At 61.3% G+C, this 17961-nt stretch overlaps 1 protein-coding gene across 4 annotated transcripts; it reads left to right on the top strand.

Moving 5' to 3' along the window:
* The first annotated feature begins 667 nt into the window (after positions 1 to 667).
* RHOBTB2 (Rho related BTB domain containing 2) lies at positions 668 to 17866 on the top strand. 4 transcript variants are annotated; one of them, XM_042801492.1, is made up of 11 exons: positions 668 to 728; positions 4077 to 4154; positions 10570 to 10771; positions 10941 to 11044; positions 11135 to 11320; positions 11420 to 12444; positions 13430 to 13548; positions 13635 to 13785; positions 13918 to 14006; positions 14196 to 14301; positions 14385 to 17866. In XM_042801492.1, the coding sequence occupies exons 2-11, from the start codon at positions 4096 to 4098 to the stop codon at positions 14621 to 14623; spliced, it is 2280 nt and encodes a 759-aa protein (XP_042657426.1). In that variant the 5' UTR covers positions 668 to 728; positions 4077 to 4095; the 3' UTR covers positions 14624 to 17866. The 4 variants fall into 4 exon arrangements, 3 of the variants coding, with proteins under 3 accessions (XP_042657426.1, XP_042657427.1, XP_042657425.1); XR_006166123.1 differs by lacking the exons at positions 668 to 728; positions 4077 to 4154 and adding an exon at positions 6845 to 7119 and having other exon boundaries at positions 14385 to 15686; positions 15909 to 17866; XM_042801493.1 differs by lacking the exons at positions 668 to 728; positions 4077 to 4154 and adding an exon at positions 5726 to 5772.
* The last annotated feature ends 95 nt before the right edge of the window (positions 17867 to 17961 follow it).

Genomic DNA, 17961 nt, shown 5'->3' with positions numbered 1-17961 from the left:
CTTGCCCTGGTACCTGCCTTTCTTCCCACCAGCACCGTGCCAGCAGCATCCCTGATGAGCTGCGAGGAGCATCCCCGGGAGGGGCCCACGGGCTGAGTGTCCCGTGGCTCCCAAAAGCAACCCCCAACTTGTGCAGAAGTGCCAATGCCAAACCGCAAGGCTGCGGGGACCGTTTGCTTTTTCAGGGGCAAAGGATCCCCCTCCATTTCTCACCCTGGCTGGCATCTTCTGCTGTGTTTTCTTCCACGAACCGTGGGAGAATTAGCAAGTGATTTGCAGAATCTAGATGTAATCAGTGGCTCTAACATATTCCTTCCCACTTCCCATCCATCCCTCCATCATCAGGTTCGTTTTCTCCAGCTGCAATACAGGAAGCATTTCGGAATGAGTCTGAAAGGCTTTGGAAGTGCAAGGAAACGGGATTTGGGGAGCGGGGGAGACGTGGGCCCCGGCGCGTGCCACGCCGCCGGGGCACCCAGAGCCGGGCTGATCTCCGAGTGGAAAATTCCTGTCCGTTGAGCACGGATTGTGGTTCAACAGGTTTTAGTCCCAGCCCCTTTATTTGTGTCAATGCAAAAACTCATCCCTAGGGCATTTGTTTGGATCACATGGGCGAGCATATAAAAATGGGTCCTACCTGTCCAGGCCAGTTAGCACCTCGGGAAAGCGAAGGCAGCTGCTGGACCGGAGGGGAGAGCTGCGGGACGGTGCAGAGCCGGTGCACGCAGGTAACCGTGCCGGCTGCCCGGAGCAAATTTCCACCCCCCACCCCCCCCATTTTGTCCCCAGGGCTTTGCTGGATCCAGCCCCGGTAGCGGTGATGGGGTATGGCGAGGCTGAAGGGCTTTTCCCCCTTGCTGGGGAGCTGTTGGGGGGGTGCAAAGGGGTGTAAGGGTTCGGGGGGGGTGGGCTGCACTGCAGTGGAGGTGGTTCACGCCACAGGAGTAGCTTTAAGTGGCTTTAAGTTTCCAGCTGTGGGCTGATGCAGACCCTCCGGAGCGGGGGATGCTCTCAACCCCTCGTTCTGCCCTTGCCCCTTTTTCGAGCTGTTGGGAATTGGGCTGTCAGGCCCCGACGGGGCTCTGCGGGGCGTGTTGGTGGCCACTGGGGTTTCACCAGTAGCCCCTGGCTGACGTGGTGCAGAGAGGAGGGCGCTCGGGCAGAGCCGCGTGCACGAAGACACCAAATTATGGGGGCGAAGAGTCTTCCAGGGTGGGACGGATGCCACCCGGCTGTCCCACGGGAACAGAGCGGATAAAACCGGTGACTCTCCGGGGCTGCTATTTGCTGCTTCAATAAGGGGTGTTGATGGCTCCTGGCAGGTAGTCGGGATGTCCGGGCAGCCACCAAATGCTGCCGTCCCCTCCCTGCCCGCCTTGCTCCAGGCTTCCTGGCAGGGCGACAGGCGGAGCTGCTGCCGCTTCCTTCAGCTGGGAGCCGTTAGTTTAGGAAGTGGTTTTGGGGGCTTTCGTGCTGTTTCACAAGTCAGGGCAGGAGGCACGGTTGGCCTCCCCGGGGGCCGTGACTTGCAGCCGGTTTCTGCGGTGGGGAAAGGGGACGATGCTCCCGCTCACCCACCCGTGAGCCTCTGCCCCCCAGTGCTGGCTGCTGGTGGTCTGACACCCCTGTGCCTCCTCTTTTCCTCCCTTTCAAACAGCCATCACCTCTGAGACAGATCCAGGCAGCTCCTTCACGCCTTCCCTCACCCCGCCGGGTCCTGCCGGGGGCTCTGGGACCCCAGAAGTTTTCTCCCTACCCAGCATTGCTTCCCCTTCCTCTGCTCTCCATCCCTACTGGAGACAGTTGCTTAGAAACAGACTCCTTGTTCTTTGATATTTTTTTTTTTTTCTTAATATAGAGATACACAAGCCCCCACCAAACCCCCCCCAGACCCTGCACCATGCTCTGTGCCGGGTGCTGACTGCAGCCAGACTCGGGGACAAGACCCAGAAAGGTCCCATTTTCCCCCTTCTCACTAAGCATCGGTCCCCAAGCTGCAGCAAGCCAGGCAGACACCCACCCCGCACCCATAGCAGCTCCCTGGGTGCGATGTGAGAATTAATTCCTCAGGGTTGTTTGCTCAGGGGGTTATTTTCCTCTTCTGATGAAGAGCCCGGGCTCATTGGCAACACTATCAGCCTATTTTTTGCCCTGCTCTCCTCAGCGAGAGAACCGGGAGAAAAGGAAAACAGAGAAGCCACAGGATGCACCGTTATAAGAGGAACTTTCCCCAAATAGAAGCTTTTCACAGTTTTTTCACGAGGCGTCAGCAGCTCTTAATACTGTATGAAGCTGTGAATACTGCATGAAGCAGCCGGCCGGCGCGGAACCTGCAAATGTTCCAGGCTGCAGCTGCAGCCGGCCTGCGAGCGTGGGGCTGGCCGTGCGTGCCCAAAACCTGGCTGGGGTGCTGGGGGGGAAGCAGCTGGAAGAGCAGCCTTAGCTGGGATTTCATATCGGCAGCGCTCTCTGCACCAAACAGGGTTCTAAATCCAATGGATCCCAGCTGGAGGGTGCAGAAATCCTGCACTCATGGACCGAGACCTTGAATTTTGCCCTGACCTGGTTTCTAGCTGCAAAAGACTTGTCTGGAGAGCCCCAGATCTTCATTAGCTCTGTGCTGGGGTAAAAGGAGGGATGCTTTGCTTGTACAATATGTAGCATTTTACAGGAGTACGTGGCTCTTTCTGGGTTTAAATATTTATATATTGAGTGATGAATCCCTGAAATTGTGCAGCGGTATCGATGGCAGGATGAGTTATCACCCGTAGCGTATCAGGTGGCTGCGTTTCAGGGCTGGGAGACGGGATCCAGGTGTGTAGCTGGGTCATAATATGCATATGCAATGAATTTCCAGAGTACCCCAACCTCCTGGCTCGGAGATAGACCCTGTTGCTCTGGCAGGACAAGGGATGGAAGGTGCAGAAATGCTCATTTTGCTCATATTAGACCTTTTCCTCTGGTATTGCCTGTTTCCTGGACTCTCCTTCCCAGTCCTCTCCTCACCAGCACGGTGGCACATCCCATCGTGCCGTCTCCAGTGGCACAGGGTCCCTTTGCCCTCGCTGTTCCCCCATCACGGTCAGGTTGGGTTTTACCATTTTTGCGTTTGTCTGAGCTGCCTTCTCCCTCCCTGGCTGGCTGGCGAGGGAAGGCTGAGCCCTCCCAGTCCTGTGAATGGGGCTGGGGAGCCCACATGGATGCTTGGGGCAGCTGCCCCGAGCAAGGAAACCCCTCGTAGCATCACCCAGGAAGAAAAGCTGCAGGATTTGGGGGGGTTTCTGAGCAGCAAAACGGAGGGGCGACCCTAATTGCTCTTCCTGGGTGGATCCGAGGAAGGAGCCAGCACCATGGTGGGTGTCTGAAACCCACTCCCACTCCGTGACAGGAGCCAGGCGTCCGCTGGCTTTGCCAGGAGCGAAGCCCAAGCTGGACTCTGCTCCAGCCTGACGCGTGCAGGCACCCTTGATCCGGTGACAGGAGAAGGAGGGGAGAGCCCTGCTGCCCTGCCTCGCTCCGGAGCTCGCAGGAGGGGAGCATTAGCCAAAGCAAACATGCCGGAGGGCTTGGTGGTCTGCTGGCCACCCCGAGAGCCAGGCACTTCTCAGGGTGCACGTGCCCAACAGAGAAGGCTCTTAGCCCAAGGGTAAGGTGCTTGGAGCAGGGGAGTGGGCCCGGGGGACCCCTTGAGCACCCTGACCAGCCCCTGGGGCCGAGGGGAGGCTGTCACCGTGAAACCCAGCACAAGGCTTCGGTGAAAGGGATGGGATTCTGCATGCCTGTTGCATATATCTATGCATCTCCCCTTCGGCTGCTTTGCACGGTGAAGGTGGTGGCGTGGGGAGGGCAGACCTGGCAGCGAGGTGTTGGGTCGGAGGGCAGAGCCGCTCGGTAGATGAGGAGCAGCCCCCTCCCCACGCAAAGACACTTCTTTCCCAGCCCGAGTGTCCATGCAGGACTTGCTTTCTGTCCCCAGGGTAGCAGGGTGACACCGTGCAGGATGGCAGGGGGTGGCTTTAGGATGTGAGTCCACGTTTGGGGTATCTTCACCGAGCCTTTCTGCCCTCTCCTTTCAGAGTCTGCCAAGAGAAAGAGATGGAAACCCAAGGGAAAGGCAGCCCCGCCGGGAAGATGACTGCCATGGCTCACAGCCTGTAAGTACCCTCCTCCCCATTCAGGTATTTTTCCTCCGGCCACTTTCTCCAGGGGACTTTGCTCTTTGCTCACCTCTGACAAGTGCCACTGCGACACCTCCGTTCCGCCACGGCTAAGGTGGAAAATTCACAGCAGGGCTTGGGGCAGAGCAAGGCGAAGGCAGGTCCGTGGCGGCAGGGGGGCTGTGGGAACGCGTGGTCCGGGGCTGCCGGAGGGTGTTGGGGTGCCTCCCTGCTGCAAATCTGCTTTTGCCGGGGCGCTGCTGGCGAGGGATGCGTTGCCTTGGTCTGTCGCAGCCCTTGAGGCCTCTGCAAGGTGAATAACGCTGAGCTCAGCTTTATATTTGGGGATCAGGGCGGGGGGGGGGACACCGGCAGGGCAGGGCGGGGAAGGCTGCAGCGGTTGCAGAGCATTTGCTGGCTGCTCCAAGGAGCACAAGGAAAACGGGGTTGCATCCCCGCATCCATCCCCCTGCAAGTCCCGGGGGGAGCAGCGGGGCGGCCTGCACGCTGACCCCCAGCAAGGCTGGGCAGGGGCAGGAGGGATGGAAACGCTCCTGGCATTAAAGACTTGGAAGTCAGAAAGTTTTATTGGGGAGGGCACAGCTGGAGCAATGTCCGCTCGTGTCTCTGATATCCGGAGAGTTTCTTCATTCCTTGCTGGGGAGGGGAGGATGGAGGGAGGCGGATGCTGCGGGGTGAAAAAGGGTGTTTGTTCCCATTTTATTCCCAGTTTGATCCCCAGTGCTCAGCTGTTGCGTTTGGAGCTTTTTTGCCTGGGAGCAAGGGTGATTACGGAGCCGGGCAGGTGGGGGCCCTTTGGGACAAGTTTGAGAGGCTTAAACTGGGGAGAGACGTGGGATCGGGGAGCAAACGGCCTTTTAATTACAGCCCTGCCAGCGGCAGCGGTGCTGGGGGGGGGGAGCTTTCGCCTTGCAGCCGTGCCGTGCTGTGCCGTGCCACGCCGTGGCGTGGGCTCGCTGGCGTAGCGGTGGGATGCAGCGAGTCAGCCGAGACTCGGGTTTCTCCTCCTGAGGAGCAGAGGGGCTGCGAGTAGCAGCCACATGCTCCAGGGATGCTCCCGAGCCCCTTCCCCTGCCCGGTGTCCCCCCACCCCGAGCCGGTTCTCTCCTCCCGGCAAAGCATCCTGCAGGGAAAGGGGCCCGGGCGAGCGCCGCAGCCCGGGTGTTTCAACTGCAAGCGACAATTGTGCTTTTGTTTTGCCTGGCAGGGAGGGGGGGCAGGCAGGAATTCGGCTGCCCAGAAAGCTGCCAGGAACTCTTTATGCCACAATTAAGCACCTGCTACAAGAGAGCAAATAAAGCCAAATCATGCGGCTGGCAAACAAGCCTTACGTGTTCCTTCCCCGTGACCCACTCCAAGAAGAAGAAAGCTCAAAGCGGCAGCTCGGCTGCTCGCAGCTCCCGTTGCAGGGGAATAAATAGATTCGCCGGGAAGGCGAGAGCTTCGCCGCCGGCTCGCGGTCCCGGTGTGGGCACGGAGGCAGCGCCGGGAGCTGCCTGTGCCCAGCTGGAGAACCAAAGGGCTCCCCCCTCCCCAAAAAAGCGACTCCATCTCCTTCTGCTATGGAGAGAGAGATCCCCGTCCTGCGAGTTAGGTGAGGCTGGGGGGGGGGGGGGATGGAATTGGGGAGGGGGTTTAGCGATGCAAAAGGTGCGAGGCGCAGCGAGCGCTGAGGTTTTGACGCCGGCTGACGCGGCGTTGCATCAGTGCCGGCTGCGCCGTGGGCTGCCGGCCGGCCTGATCCGAGCGGAAAGGGCTGAGGGGGGGGGGAACGGGGAGTTTGGGGGGGGGGGGAACGGGGAGTTTGGGGGGGGGGACGGGGGATGGGGGAAGAGGCAGCCGAAAGCCTTGGGAAAGGATGGCGAGGCATCACATGATGCGGATATACGGGGTCAGAGCAGCGGGGTCAGCGTGGCGGGTGCCTTCCCGGCAGCCACGCTGCAAAGATGACTCTGAGTTTTTTTTTAATGCCCTGGGGTGGCAAAGCTGGGCCGGGGGGGGGGGGGGGGGGGGGGGGAGGGGGGGGGGGGCAGGAGGGTGGCTCTGGGGGGTGGGGGGCTGCGGGGTGAGGAGGGGGCTGCGAGGAGCGCTGCGAGCTGGGGTTCAAAGGCAATACCGCAGCGTGCGGCCTGTGCTTGGAGAACACGGATGGATGGGGCAGATCTGCCCCCCCCCCCCCCCCCAAACACCCCCCCCCTAAGTAGAACCAGCTCTGCAAGGGGCTGGGGGTACTTCTGGCGGGGGGGGGGGGGCGGTGTTTGGGGGCTTGTGAGCAGCCCCATGAGGGGTCTCCTCTGGCACCATCAGCACCCCCCAGGGCCCCCGGGAGGGTGGGATGGGGAATTGGGGGGGGGGGGGGATGCAGCAGAGGATGGAGGGCTGGGGGGGGTGGGGATTAGGGGTAGGGGGGTGTCCCATGCTGGGGTGGGTTAGGGGCAAAATGGAGATCCATCCAGGGCCGGATTGGGGGGGGGGGGGGGCAGGATGGGGGGGGCAGGATGGAGACCCCTGCGAGAGGGGAGGGAATAGGGCGCTGCCCCCCCCCCCCCCCCGCGCCCCTCCTCCGCCCGGGACCCCCCCCCCCCCCGCGGGTCTCTGTCAGCCAATGGGAAGCGGCGGCGGGGGGGCGGGGGCGTGGCCTGGTGGGGGCCGCTTGTTTTTTGTGAATGAAAGGCGGGGCGGCGCCGACTGCAGCGCGCCGCTCCGCGCAAGGGCTCCGCGCAGCGCAGGGCTCCGCGCAGGGCAGCGCAGCGCGCAGGGCCGCGGATGCGGAAAGCGGGGCGGGCGAAGTGCCGGGATGGGCCCCCGCGCCCCAGGCTTTGAGCCGCGCAGCGCGGCGCCGAGGCGCGCGGAGCCGAGCCGCGCAACTTGCGCCGTGGCCATGTCCGGAGGGGCGAGCCCGGCCCCGGCCCCTGGGAGCCGTCGCTTCGTCTGTGTTGGTGTAAGTACCGGGGATCCCGCCTCCCCCCCACCCCCAGTCCCCCCCTCTTCCTCTCCTCCGCCGCCTCCTTCCCTCCGCGCCCCGCTCCGCCTCCGCGCATCCCGCCCCGGGGGACAGCGGGGGCCCTTCCTTCGCCTCCTTGCAACGCCCTGCACCCCCGGCCTGGGTGCTCCGAGCACCCCGAACCCCCTTGCAATGCCCCGCACCCCCGGCCTAGCTCCTCCCCACCCTCCTTGCGCTGCCCCGCACCCCCTCATCCGAGTGCTCCAAGCACCCCGAGCCCCTTTGCAATGCCCTGAACTGCCCCCCCCCCTCAGTCTGAGCACCCTCGACCCCTCTGCAAAGCCCCGCAACCCCCATCTGGGTGCTCCAAGCACCCCTCACCCCATTGCAACGCCCTGCACCCAGTCCTGGTGCTCCCCAACCTCCTTGCAATGCCCTGCACCCACCAATCTGGGTGCTCCAGGCACCCGTAACCCCCATCACGATGCCTTGCACCCCATCCGGGTGCTCCGAGCACCCCTAACCCCTTCGCAACACCCTGCACCCAGCCCTGGTTCTCCCCGGCCCCCTCGCAATGCCTCTCACCCCGAATCTGGGTGCTCCGAGCACCCCTAACCCCATTGCAATGCCCCCCCCCCCCCCCCACTCCTTCCCAGTGCCCCCAGTCCGCCGTGTCCCCCGGTGTCGTGGCCAGGCCCGGCCGTGCTGCAGCCCCACTCGGGGCCCCGTTCCCGCATCGCCCCCCCCCCACCCTGCAGCGGCCTGCACAGCCCCGGCTGCCTCCATGGGCCCCCCCCCCCGGCTCCCCATCTCGCCCCCACCCCACAACTGCCAGGAGGGTCACGGGAGGTGCTGCGTTATTTTTGTGCATCGCTGCCATTTCGGGGCGGTTTCCCCCCGGTTTGGGGGGGTTCTCCTCCCCTCGAGAGGTGCGGGATGGAGGATTTTTAGCCTGGGAGTTGCTAGGCGACGGCTCCCCGGGGTGATGGTGCAGTTGCCTTGGCAACCGCAGGCTGGGCAGCCTGGAAGGAGCAATTTTGGGGTTCTCCTTGGCGGGGGGGGGTGTGTGTGTTTGTGTGTTAGTTGGGTGCCTGTGGTTTGGGTGGGGGGCTGCAACGGGCAGGGAGAGCAGGGCTGGGGGGGGGGGGCTGCTGGCTGGAGCAGCCCCACACCCCAGGGAAGTGCTTTGCCTGTGGGATGTGGCGGGGGGGTGTGGTGTGTGGAACTCAGATGTCTGGGAATTTGGGGTTATTTCTTGCTCTCCGGTGGGTTTTGGAGCCATCCCTGGGAGAGAGGCGGTGGTGGGGAAGGTGGGGAGGGGGGCTGCGGAGGTGGCGGCACGGTGCTGCTGAAATTGTCCCTGCAAAGAGGCTCAGCCCCCTCCTGGGGGGCTGTTTCGTGGGTGGGGGGCTGCGAGCCACCCCCGTGGGGCCACCGGAGCTCCCCCAGCGTGATTCTGCTTTATTCAAAGCCCGCATTTTGTGCCCGCTGCTGTCCTCTCCTTTCTCTCCTCGTTCCGGGCACTGATCCCATTAGGATTTAGCCCTTAATTCCCTCGGGGCTCCGGACTTTCTGAGCAGGCTCCCGAGTCCCCGCTGCTCGGCTGGGCGTGGGCTGAGCTCCCCACGCGGGGCAAGAATCCAAACTGCCAACCGCATCTCCATGTGCCTTCCCCTGCACCCCCCCACCCCCCACCCCCCCTCCGGCCATCTGAATGAGCTCAGCCGACCGGGGAGCATGGCTGGCCCTAAAAATAACCGCAGCGACGCTCCCCGAGCACTAACCACCTCCTCGGAGATCTCCTGGCCCTGCAGAGCAAAGCTGCTCCCCGGGAGGGGATCGGGGAGGGCAGTGGAGGGGGCCGCGTGAGGTGGAAATAAATTTTCAGGGCCTAACGGGGAAGGAGACAACCTTCCCTGACTCCTTTTCGCCGTGCAGAGCCCGAGGAGGTGGCTGTTCCTGGTTTTCCATGTCCTCAGCACACAGCATCCCCTGCATCCCAAAGGATGGCGGGGACGTGGCGAGCGGTGACAACTACTCGGAGAAGTTTTGCCTCGGGACCAGCCACTATCTAAGCGCTGGCACCTAAAGCGACCTGGATTTGTGCCTACGCTTGCCTGCAAGGCTTGGGGCTCAATCCTGCAGGGTGCTGAGCCCTTTCACGTGCCGTCTGCTCCGGGCTGGCGTAGCCAGGTGTGCTCAGAGAGCTTGCGCGCGGGAGGGAGGTGCTAACATTGGAAAGTCCTTGCCAGGCTGCTAGTTTGGGGAGCTGTGGCCGTGGTCCCCGCGTGCGGGGCTCGGTTGCCATCGTTACCGGGTATTTTAGCTCACTGAGCCTTTTGCGCTGGTGGTTTATTATAGCAGCTCGGGAGGCCGGTGCCAGGAGGTGGTGACAAGGGGGAAGAGATCTGTGGCTTTGGGAAGTTCAGAGCAATTGGGATGTGGGTTTTGTTTTGTTTTGTTTTTTTTTGTTTTTTTTTTTTTTTTTTGTTGTTCTTCTCCCCTCAATCTCCTCCCTGCTCTTCCCCCCTGGAAATCACGTAAATCCCCGGCTTAACGCTGTGATGAGTTAATTCTGGGCTGGTTTAGACCCTGGGGCTCTGAACAGGCAAAGGGGGGCACATTTGGGTGCTCCTGCTCGTGGGATACGGGTGCTTCGCTTCGGCTTCGCAGCACCCACAGCACCGACCTCCCTCTCGGGAGGGTTTGGGTCACACCTGGTCTTGGGAGGGCGGCGATGCTGGGAGCCTTCCCAAACCCGATGGCTGCTGAGTCTTCTGGAAATACAGCGAGTTTCTTTTGCTGCTCTGAGCTGGGAGCAAATATCCCCACTGGGAATGGGGTGGGGAAAAAAGGGGGTGGGTGGGTGTCGAGGGACAGACGTGGGGCTCCCCCGAGACAGGCGGCTGGAGAGGTTGGCAGTGCTGGGGTGTGCGCTTGAGCAGGCGGCTCTGGAAGCTTCTCTTGCAAACGCTGGAGAGGGAGAAAGGGGAAAGGAGGAGGGAAAAAAAGAAAAAAAAAAAAAAAAGCCTCATCTCACATGAACAAGCATGAGCCAGGGCCGGAGAGACGGGGAGGGAGGAGGGTCGAATTTAACGCAGGGCATGTGTCTGACGTGCGGCAGAGCAGCGCACGCTGCCACGAGAACATTAAATTTTAAAGGGGACTGGCGGGGGAGCGCGGGCCGGGGAGGGGTGGGCAGCTGCCTTCGCTCGCTGCCTTCCCCCGGGGGCTCCCCGCTGCTGGTCGCTGCAGAGCTTCCCCCCCCCCCCCCCCCATGCTGCGAGGGGCTGGCAGCTCCGAGTGTGAGGATCAGCAGCATCTTGTGTCTTCTCCCCCCCTCTTCAGCATCCTGTCCTGTCTGGAGACAGCCCCCCCCTCCTCCCCGGCTTGTCCTGGTGGCTGACACCCCCCCCCCCCCCCCCCTCTCCCGCTTCCCCCCCGCAGGTCCCAATTAATGGATTCTGACATGGATTATGAGAGGCCAAACGTAGAAACTATCAAGTGCGTCGTGGTCGGGGACAACGCGGTGGGCAAGACCCGACTGATCTGTGCCCGCGCCTGCAACGCCACGCTGACCCAGTACCAGCTCCTCGCCACCCACGTGCCCACGGTGTGGGCCATCGACCAGTACCGCGTCTGCCAGGAGGTGAGGGCTGTCGGGGAGCGGGGATGCCGGGCGGGCTGGGCTCGTGGCTGCCCCATGGGAACCCCGAGGAGACGGACGTGCACCCTCCCCACGGAGGAATTGCGGGGACAACCCCGCTCTTGGCAGGGCTGGAAGACTCAGGAGCTGGGCGGTGTTTTTCTTCCCGCAGGTGCTGGAGCGCTCCCGGGATGTGGTAGATGATGTTAGTGTGTCCTTGCGGCTCTGGGACACTTTTGGTGACCACCACAAAGACAGGCGCTTCGCCTATGGCAGGTAATGGAGAGGCAGGGCCTCGTGCCGTGCCAGAACACGGCGGGGTTGGCTCCGTCGCCGAGCTGGACCTTGACCTTCCTCTCCTCGCAGGTCCGACGTCGTGGTTTTGTGCTTCTCCATCGCCAACCCCAACTCCCTACACCATGTGAAGACCATGTGGTACCCCGAGATCAAGCACTTCTGTCCCCGTGCTCCCGTCATCCTGGTGGGCTGCCAGCTCGACCTGCGCTATGCCGACCTGGAGGCCGTCAACCGGGCACGGCGACCCTTGGCCAGGTGGGACCCTTGGGCCCCGGAGCTGCCCATGCCTGCCCCGTGCTTTCTCCTTATCAGGCATCCGAAGACGAATTCATCATTACCTCCCCTCTTTTTCAGGCCAATCAAACCTAACGAGATCCTTCCCCCGGAGAAGGGGAGGGAGGTAGCCAAGGAGCTGGGGATCCCCTATTATGAAACGAGCGTGGTGGCCCAGTTTGGCATCAAGGACGTCTTCGACAATGCCATCCGGGCCGCCCTCATCTCCCGCCGTCACCTGCAGTTCTGGAAGTCCCACCTCCGCAACGTGCAGCGGCCTCTTCTCCAAGCCCCCTTCCTGCCCCCCAGGCCCCCTCCGCCCATCATCATCGTCCCGGACCCCCCTTCCAACAACGAGGAGCGCCCAGCCCACCTTTTGGAGGACCCTCTGTGCGCGGACGTCATCCTGGTGCTGCAAGAGAAGATCAAAATCTACGCACACAAGATCTACCTCTCCACCTCCTCCTCCAAATTTTACGACCTGTTCCTCATGGACCTGAGCGAGGAGGACCAGCAGAGCACCGCGGGGCACGGCTTCGGGGTGGCCGTCACCGCGGCCGCCGAGAGGATGCTGCACCAAGAGGAGAGGCACCACGGGCGGGATTTCCTCCTCCGAGCTGCTAGCTTTGATATCTGCGAGAGCGCCGAGGAGGCCGGATCCGGCCAGCGAAAACCGTGCCTTAGAGCCTCCACCAGTGATGGGATCCTGCGGGGAAACCGCTACGAGAACGGGGAGCGGGGGCTGCGGCGGGGAAGGGACCTCTCCTCTTGGAGCCGGGCTTTCACCAGCATCCAGGAGGAGATGGCAGAAGACCCGCTGACCTACAAGTCCAAGCTCATGGTGGTGGTGAAGATGGATGCTTCCATCCAGCCGGGTCCTTTCCGGGCTGTGCTGAAGTACCTGTACACAGGGGAGCTGGATGAGAACGAGCGGGACCTCATGCACATTGCTCACATCGCTGAGCTGCTGGAGGTGTTCGACCTCCGGATGATGGTGGCCAACATCCTCAACAACGAGGCGTTCATGAACCAGGAGATCACCAAAGCCTTCCACGTCCGGAGGACCAACCGGGTGAAGGAATGCCTGGCCAAGGGGACTTTTTCGGGTATGACTCCGGGCCAAGGGGGAGGACCATCCACAGCACCCCCCTCTCCCTTCCCGGGGGGCTCTGCTGGATGGATGGGGGGCTTGGAGCTCTTGGCTTTGAGCGGGAGCGGGGCGGCCGTGCCGTGGCTCAGCAGGCGCTCACACCTTCCCCAGGGTTTTTGGTCACAGTTTGGATTTCTGGGATTTCTTTTTCCCCCAGAAAGTGTGAGTGTAATGGCCCTTTCCCAGGGTTTCCTGCTCCCCAGCCCGCCTGACAGTTCTGTTTATTTACTGGAGAGCAACAGAGGCGACTTCCTTCCCTCCCGGGCCCAGATTTTCACGTGGTTATCTGATTTATGAGGAGCGACGTGCCCTCGGTAGGACTTCCCCAGCTTTCCGCCAAGCACCACGTGTCACCAGCTTGTGCCGCAATGCTGCGGGGTGACGTCCCGGGGGGATGCGAATGTCCCAGCCTCCTTCCAGCTGAATTTGTTTCATGAGGATGGACCTTGTTATGGTCAAACTGCCACTGTCAGGGGACGGATGCGTGCTGGCCCATGGCACGCCTCAGGGAAAGCCCTGGTTCCGGGTGGAGAGCGGAGTAGGGGGGCAGGAGATCCCCGACGTTTTTCCCAGCTCTCCCGAGGACTCAGGCTTGGGCCAGGCATCTGATTCCTGGGTTTTTCCCCTTTGCTTTCCAATGTGTCGTGATATATCTGGGGAAGATCCTTTGGAAGAACTGGAGCTCCTCCAGGGCTCTTCCCTGAGCTCCTCTGAGCCAGCAGAGAATGCTGGGGGAAAAAAAAAAAAAAAAAAACAAAAAAAACAAACAAACAAAAAAAAAAAACCAAAACAAAACAGAGATCTTTAGGACAAATGATAGAATCTGCCAGGCTCTATCCCCTTCTCTCCGCTGTTCCCGGTGCAAGGCATTTTGTGGCAGGGGTTGGCTGAGCCCCGGGTGACGGGGACAGTCCCAGTGGCATCCCTCTGCTTGTCCCCAGATGTCACCTTCGTGCTGGATGACGGTGCTATCAGTGCCCACAAGCCCCTGCTCATCTCCAGCTGCGACTGGATGGCCGCGATGTTCGGCGGCCCCTTTGTGGAGAGCTCCACCAACGAGGTGAGGAGGGGGTCCTGGGACTTGTCCCGGGAGGGTGGGACAGCAGGGGACAGGCGTGGGGTGACAGCCGGGTGCGTGTCTCGCAGGTGGCACTTCCTTACACCAGCAAGAGCTGCATGCGGGCGGTGCTGGAGTACCTCTACACCGGGCAGTTCAGCTCCAGCCCCGACCTCGATGACATGAAGCTCATCATCCTCGCCAACCGCCTCTGCCTGCCGCATCTGGTGGCTCTCACCGGTGAGTGGAGGTGGCCGCAGCGGGACGGTGTCCCCCGCTGTCCCCAGGCTTGGTGGCAGCGCGGTGCTCCCGCTCTCACCCCATCCCAACCTCCCCGTAACCCCCCCACCCACCCCGTGTCCCCCCCCACAGAGCAGTACACCGTCACCGGCCTGATGGAGGCGGCACAGATGATGGTGGACATCGACGGGGACGTGCTCGTGTTCCTGGAGCTGGCTCAGGTAGGACGTGGTGGGACAGGACCCCGTGTTGGTGGGGCTGGGGATGCACGAGGGGCTGGGGGATGCTCTCCTGGCAGAGAGGACAACCAGATCTGGTCTTGGATGTCCGTGGAGCAATAGGGTGGATCCCTCCTGCTTCTCCAGTGGTCCGTGCCACGGTGGCTCTGACGTGGGCTCCATCTCTTGCAGTTCCACTGCGCCTACCAGCTCGCCGACTGGTGCCTCCATCACATCTGCACCAACTACAACAACGTCTGCCGCAAGTTCCCCCGGGACATGAAGGCCATGTCGGGAGGTGAGCGGGGGCCGGGGCAGGATGGAGGTGGGGGGGCGGGTGGTCCTGGCACTGCCCTCACCCCCCTCCCCGTCTCCCCACAGAGAACCAGGAATACTTCGAGAAGCACCGCTGGCCGCCGGTGTGGTACCTGAAGGAGGAGGATCACTACCAGCGGGCGAAGAAGGAGCGGGAGAAGGAAGACTACCTCCACCTCAAACGGCAGCCCAAGAGGCGATGGCTCTTCTGGAACGCCTCCTCCTCCCCTTCTTCCTCTCCTTCATCGTCGGCAGCCACAGCCTCCTCTTCTTCCTCCTCCTCCTCCTCCTCGGCTGTGGTTTGAAAGCCCGTCCTTGCCCTGGCTCCAGCATCCCTGGGAGGAGACGGGGAGGAGGAGGAGGAGGAGGAAGGGTGGGATGACCTGCCCCAGCACCAGGCGTGGAGCGGATGCCACCGGCCAAAGCCCCAGAGGAGCCGGTGGTAGCAGGGGCCCGTCGCTGCGGAGGGGCCCGGGGCCAGGCGCCAGCCCCCAGCACTCCTGGAGCAGGGCTGGCAGAGACCGAGCAGCAGGAGAAACTCACGTTTACAGGAGCACGAGGGCTGTGTCGTGGATTTTTTTTTTTAATTTTTTTTTTTTTTTTTTTTTTTTTTGGAACATCAGCAGCATGAGGAAGAAGAAGAAGCCCATCCCGCTTCCACTGCAGTTTGAAACCAGAAGCTGTGGGATATGGTTTGTTTGTCTGATGGCATCGTGCCACCCTGGGCAGCCGGAGCTGCTGTGGGGGGTCCTGCCACCCCCTTTGACTTACAGCAGGGTCAGGCACGGTGCAGGGGACCCCTGTCCCCAAATGCCTCCAGGCACGCACTGCAGCATCTCTCCTTCTACTCCCAAGTGGGGTCTGTCCTAATTCGGGGAGCGGGAGAGGACAGGAGCCCTCTCCTCCCTGCCTCTTAACTTTTAATTTTTGTTTAAAACGAAAACTTAAAGAAAAAAACAAAACAAAACAAAACAAAAAAGACAAACAGCTATCCCAAACCCACCCCCCTGCAACCTGCCACACCAGAAACCAACCCCAGGCCTTGGGCTTGGGATTTTAGCCTGGAAGGCTCCATTGTAATAAATGGTATTTTAAAAGCCCGGCGTGGTCCCTGTGTGTTTGGGAGGAAGCAGCTGGACACGGGGCTTGGGGTGACACCAGCACCTCCCCCCCCAGCGCTCCCAGGGCCAGTGGCGGAGCGTTGCAGGATCCAGCTGCCAAAAACCCTTGTAGGAGGAGAGGTGGCTTTACCGTCGGACTAACTTGGCGTGTCCCACCTGTGTCCTTGTAGGTGCCCAAGCACAGCGGGGACAGGCAGGAGGAGGCAGCGTGGCCCTGCGGGCTTTGCGGGACTGCCAGGCAGGGCAGGTGAGCAGGAGGGACCCAAACCTCTGCTCGCCCTCCCCAGCCGGGAAGGGGAAAGCTCCTTTGAGCTCATCCCTGGCAGAAACTGCTGCCGGAGCGAGCACGGAGGGATGCTGCTGGCAGGGATGCTCCCGCCGCTGCCCCTTCCCGCTCCGCGTTGCTCCTCTTCCCGGCCGGCCTCGGTGGAGCACCTTGGAGTCACTGGTTTCACACGCTCATCCTCAGCCACGGCTGCAGGAGCGAGGTTGCAGCTCCGGTGTGCTTACACTCGGGGTTTTCACACTTTGCAGCACCAGCGAGCAGGTAGGACCACAAGCTTCTTTCCTTTTTGAACCTGGGCGCTCGCCGCTGCTCCCAAGTCCCGTTTGCCTTCCCCAGGCCAGGACACCCCCCCCCCCCCCCCCCCAACCCCCGTGTCCCGGCACTAAATCCTGCATGTGCCTGGCTTGCAGGAGCTCCCTGCCCAGGTTTGCACGCTTGGGAGGGCATGCTGGGGCTGCCTGGGACAGGACCTCGGGCATGAAACCTCGGGGCAGGTCACCAAGAGCTCCTGCTTTTAGCACTCGCGCCAGACCTGCATTATTGCTAAACCCCAACTGCAGTGTGAAGGCTGGTGGGCAGCTCGAGGCCGGGGGGAGGGGGGGGCTTTCTGGGGCGGGCAGAGCCCTTTTCACCCTAAGCACTGCATGGATTTCCAACGCAGCTATTGCAACACACAGAGCCCTGGCTGGGGGGGAGCCGGAGCGGGGGGAAGCACCGCAGCCCCCCCGGCAGCAGCGGCTCCCTCAGGGGGGGTCAGCAGCATCGCTCGGCCCCGGGGTCCCAGCCCCTGCCCACTCGAGGGACTGAGATTTCAGCCTCCTACTTTTGCAGGCGACTAAAGAGCACAGGACTCAGGGTGTAGGTGTCAAGGCAGAGCCCAGGCTTGCTGCTGAGGATTTTCCCCAGCAGAAGCGTCGCTGGTGGGGACCCATCCCAGCAGGATGCCCGCGTGGCAGAGCACTAACACCACGGCCTGGGTCCTTAGTGCCACACGGAGCAGCTGCTGAGCATCTGGTCCAGCTCCTTTGGTGCCCACTGAAACCCAGAACAGACAGTCGCCAGTGTTACAGCACAGCAAGAGGCCGGGGGGGGGGGGGGAGGCAGGGAAATACATGAGAAATCAGGAAGATTTTTTTAAAAGTTTATTCTTCCTTCATAAAGAGACATGTAAAAACTGGAAAAAGCAAACTGGCTGGGCCAGAGCTCTGTATAAAAACACACAAACATGCATAGTAAAAAAACAGTACTATTTTTATATTAGCTTTTAAGTTAATATATGTACACGTTTACAGTTACTAAATAAATACATAAATACAAACTTTCTACTTGCATTTTCTAGACTGGATTTTCGTAAGCCGTGGTGAGGAGGGGGGAGAAGGGGCGGCAGCGGGAGGGACGGGCGCTTCGCAGCACGGGGCAGCTCTGGCTGCAGAGAGGGGCTGGCGCTGCCCCTCGCACCCTGCTGGGAAAGGTCACAGAATGGTTTGCATTGGAAAGGACCTTAAAGATCCTCAAGCCTGGTGGGTCCCGGTGGGCTGGGCTGTACTGGGGCAGCAGCACGTGTAGCCAGCTCAAGTAATGGGATAGTTTTTCCAGCCAAGTTGTCCCTGAGCTATGTGTGAGAGCCAGAGCAAGGGGCAAAGTGTTTGAGGAGCGACCCATCGAGGTGGAGGATGGATGGTGGGTACCCACAGACACGCTCAGTGCATTCACCTTTCCACGCTGGCTGAGACAGACAGGGACAGCAAAGCCACTCCACAGCCAAGGGAATGGGAACTAACCGACTCAACCAAAGTCATGGAGAAGGTTTCTGGCACCCCGGTGGTTTGCTGCCCACGTTCCCCACCCTGCTCTGAGGAGGAGCTCACTCACTCCCTGCACTGACCCTTTTCTTGGGCAACCCCAGTGATCACAGGGCAAGTCAGTCATTCCCACCCTCCCCTCAAAGTCCAGTTGCACACTGGTGCCTAACAGCAAGCAGAACCACTACTACTTAAAACGCAATTCATTCAACAGCTTTGAGAAAGTAACCCAAGAACCCAGTTAATGCTTGCCCACCGAGCATACAGTATTAAGCCTGCTGGCCAGCTTAGAGATGTTCTACAAGCAGAAGCCATTGCATGATGTCACGAATGCCCCCCCGAAAGGGTGATCCAGTTAAAAACCACAAGGATGCCTACAACCTTGCAAAGGTCCTTCTCTGCACTGATCCTGAAGATGTCCCTGTAGAACCAGC

Source organism: Tyto alba, unplaced genomic scaffold, assembly GCF_018691265.1.
Source record: "Tyto alba isolate M040663 unplaced genomic scaffold, T.alba_DEE_v4.0 Super-Scaffold_34, whole genome shotgun sequence".
NCBI lineage: Eukaryota > Metazoa > Chordata > Aves > Strigiformes > Tytonidae > Tyto > Tyto alba.
This window is presented reverse-complemented; position numbering and strand designations above follow the sequence as displayed.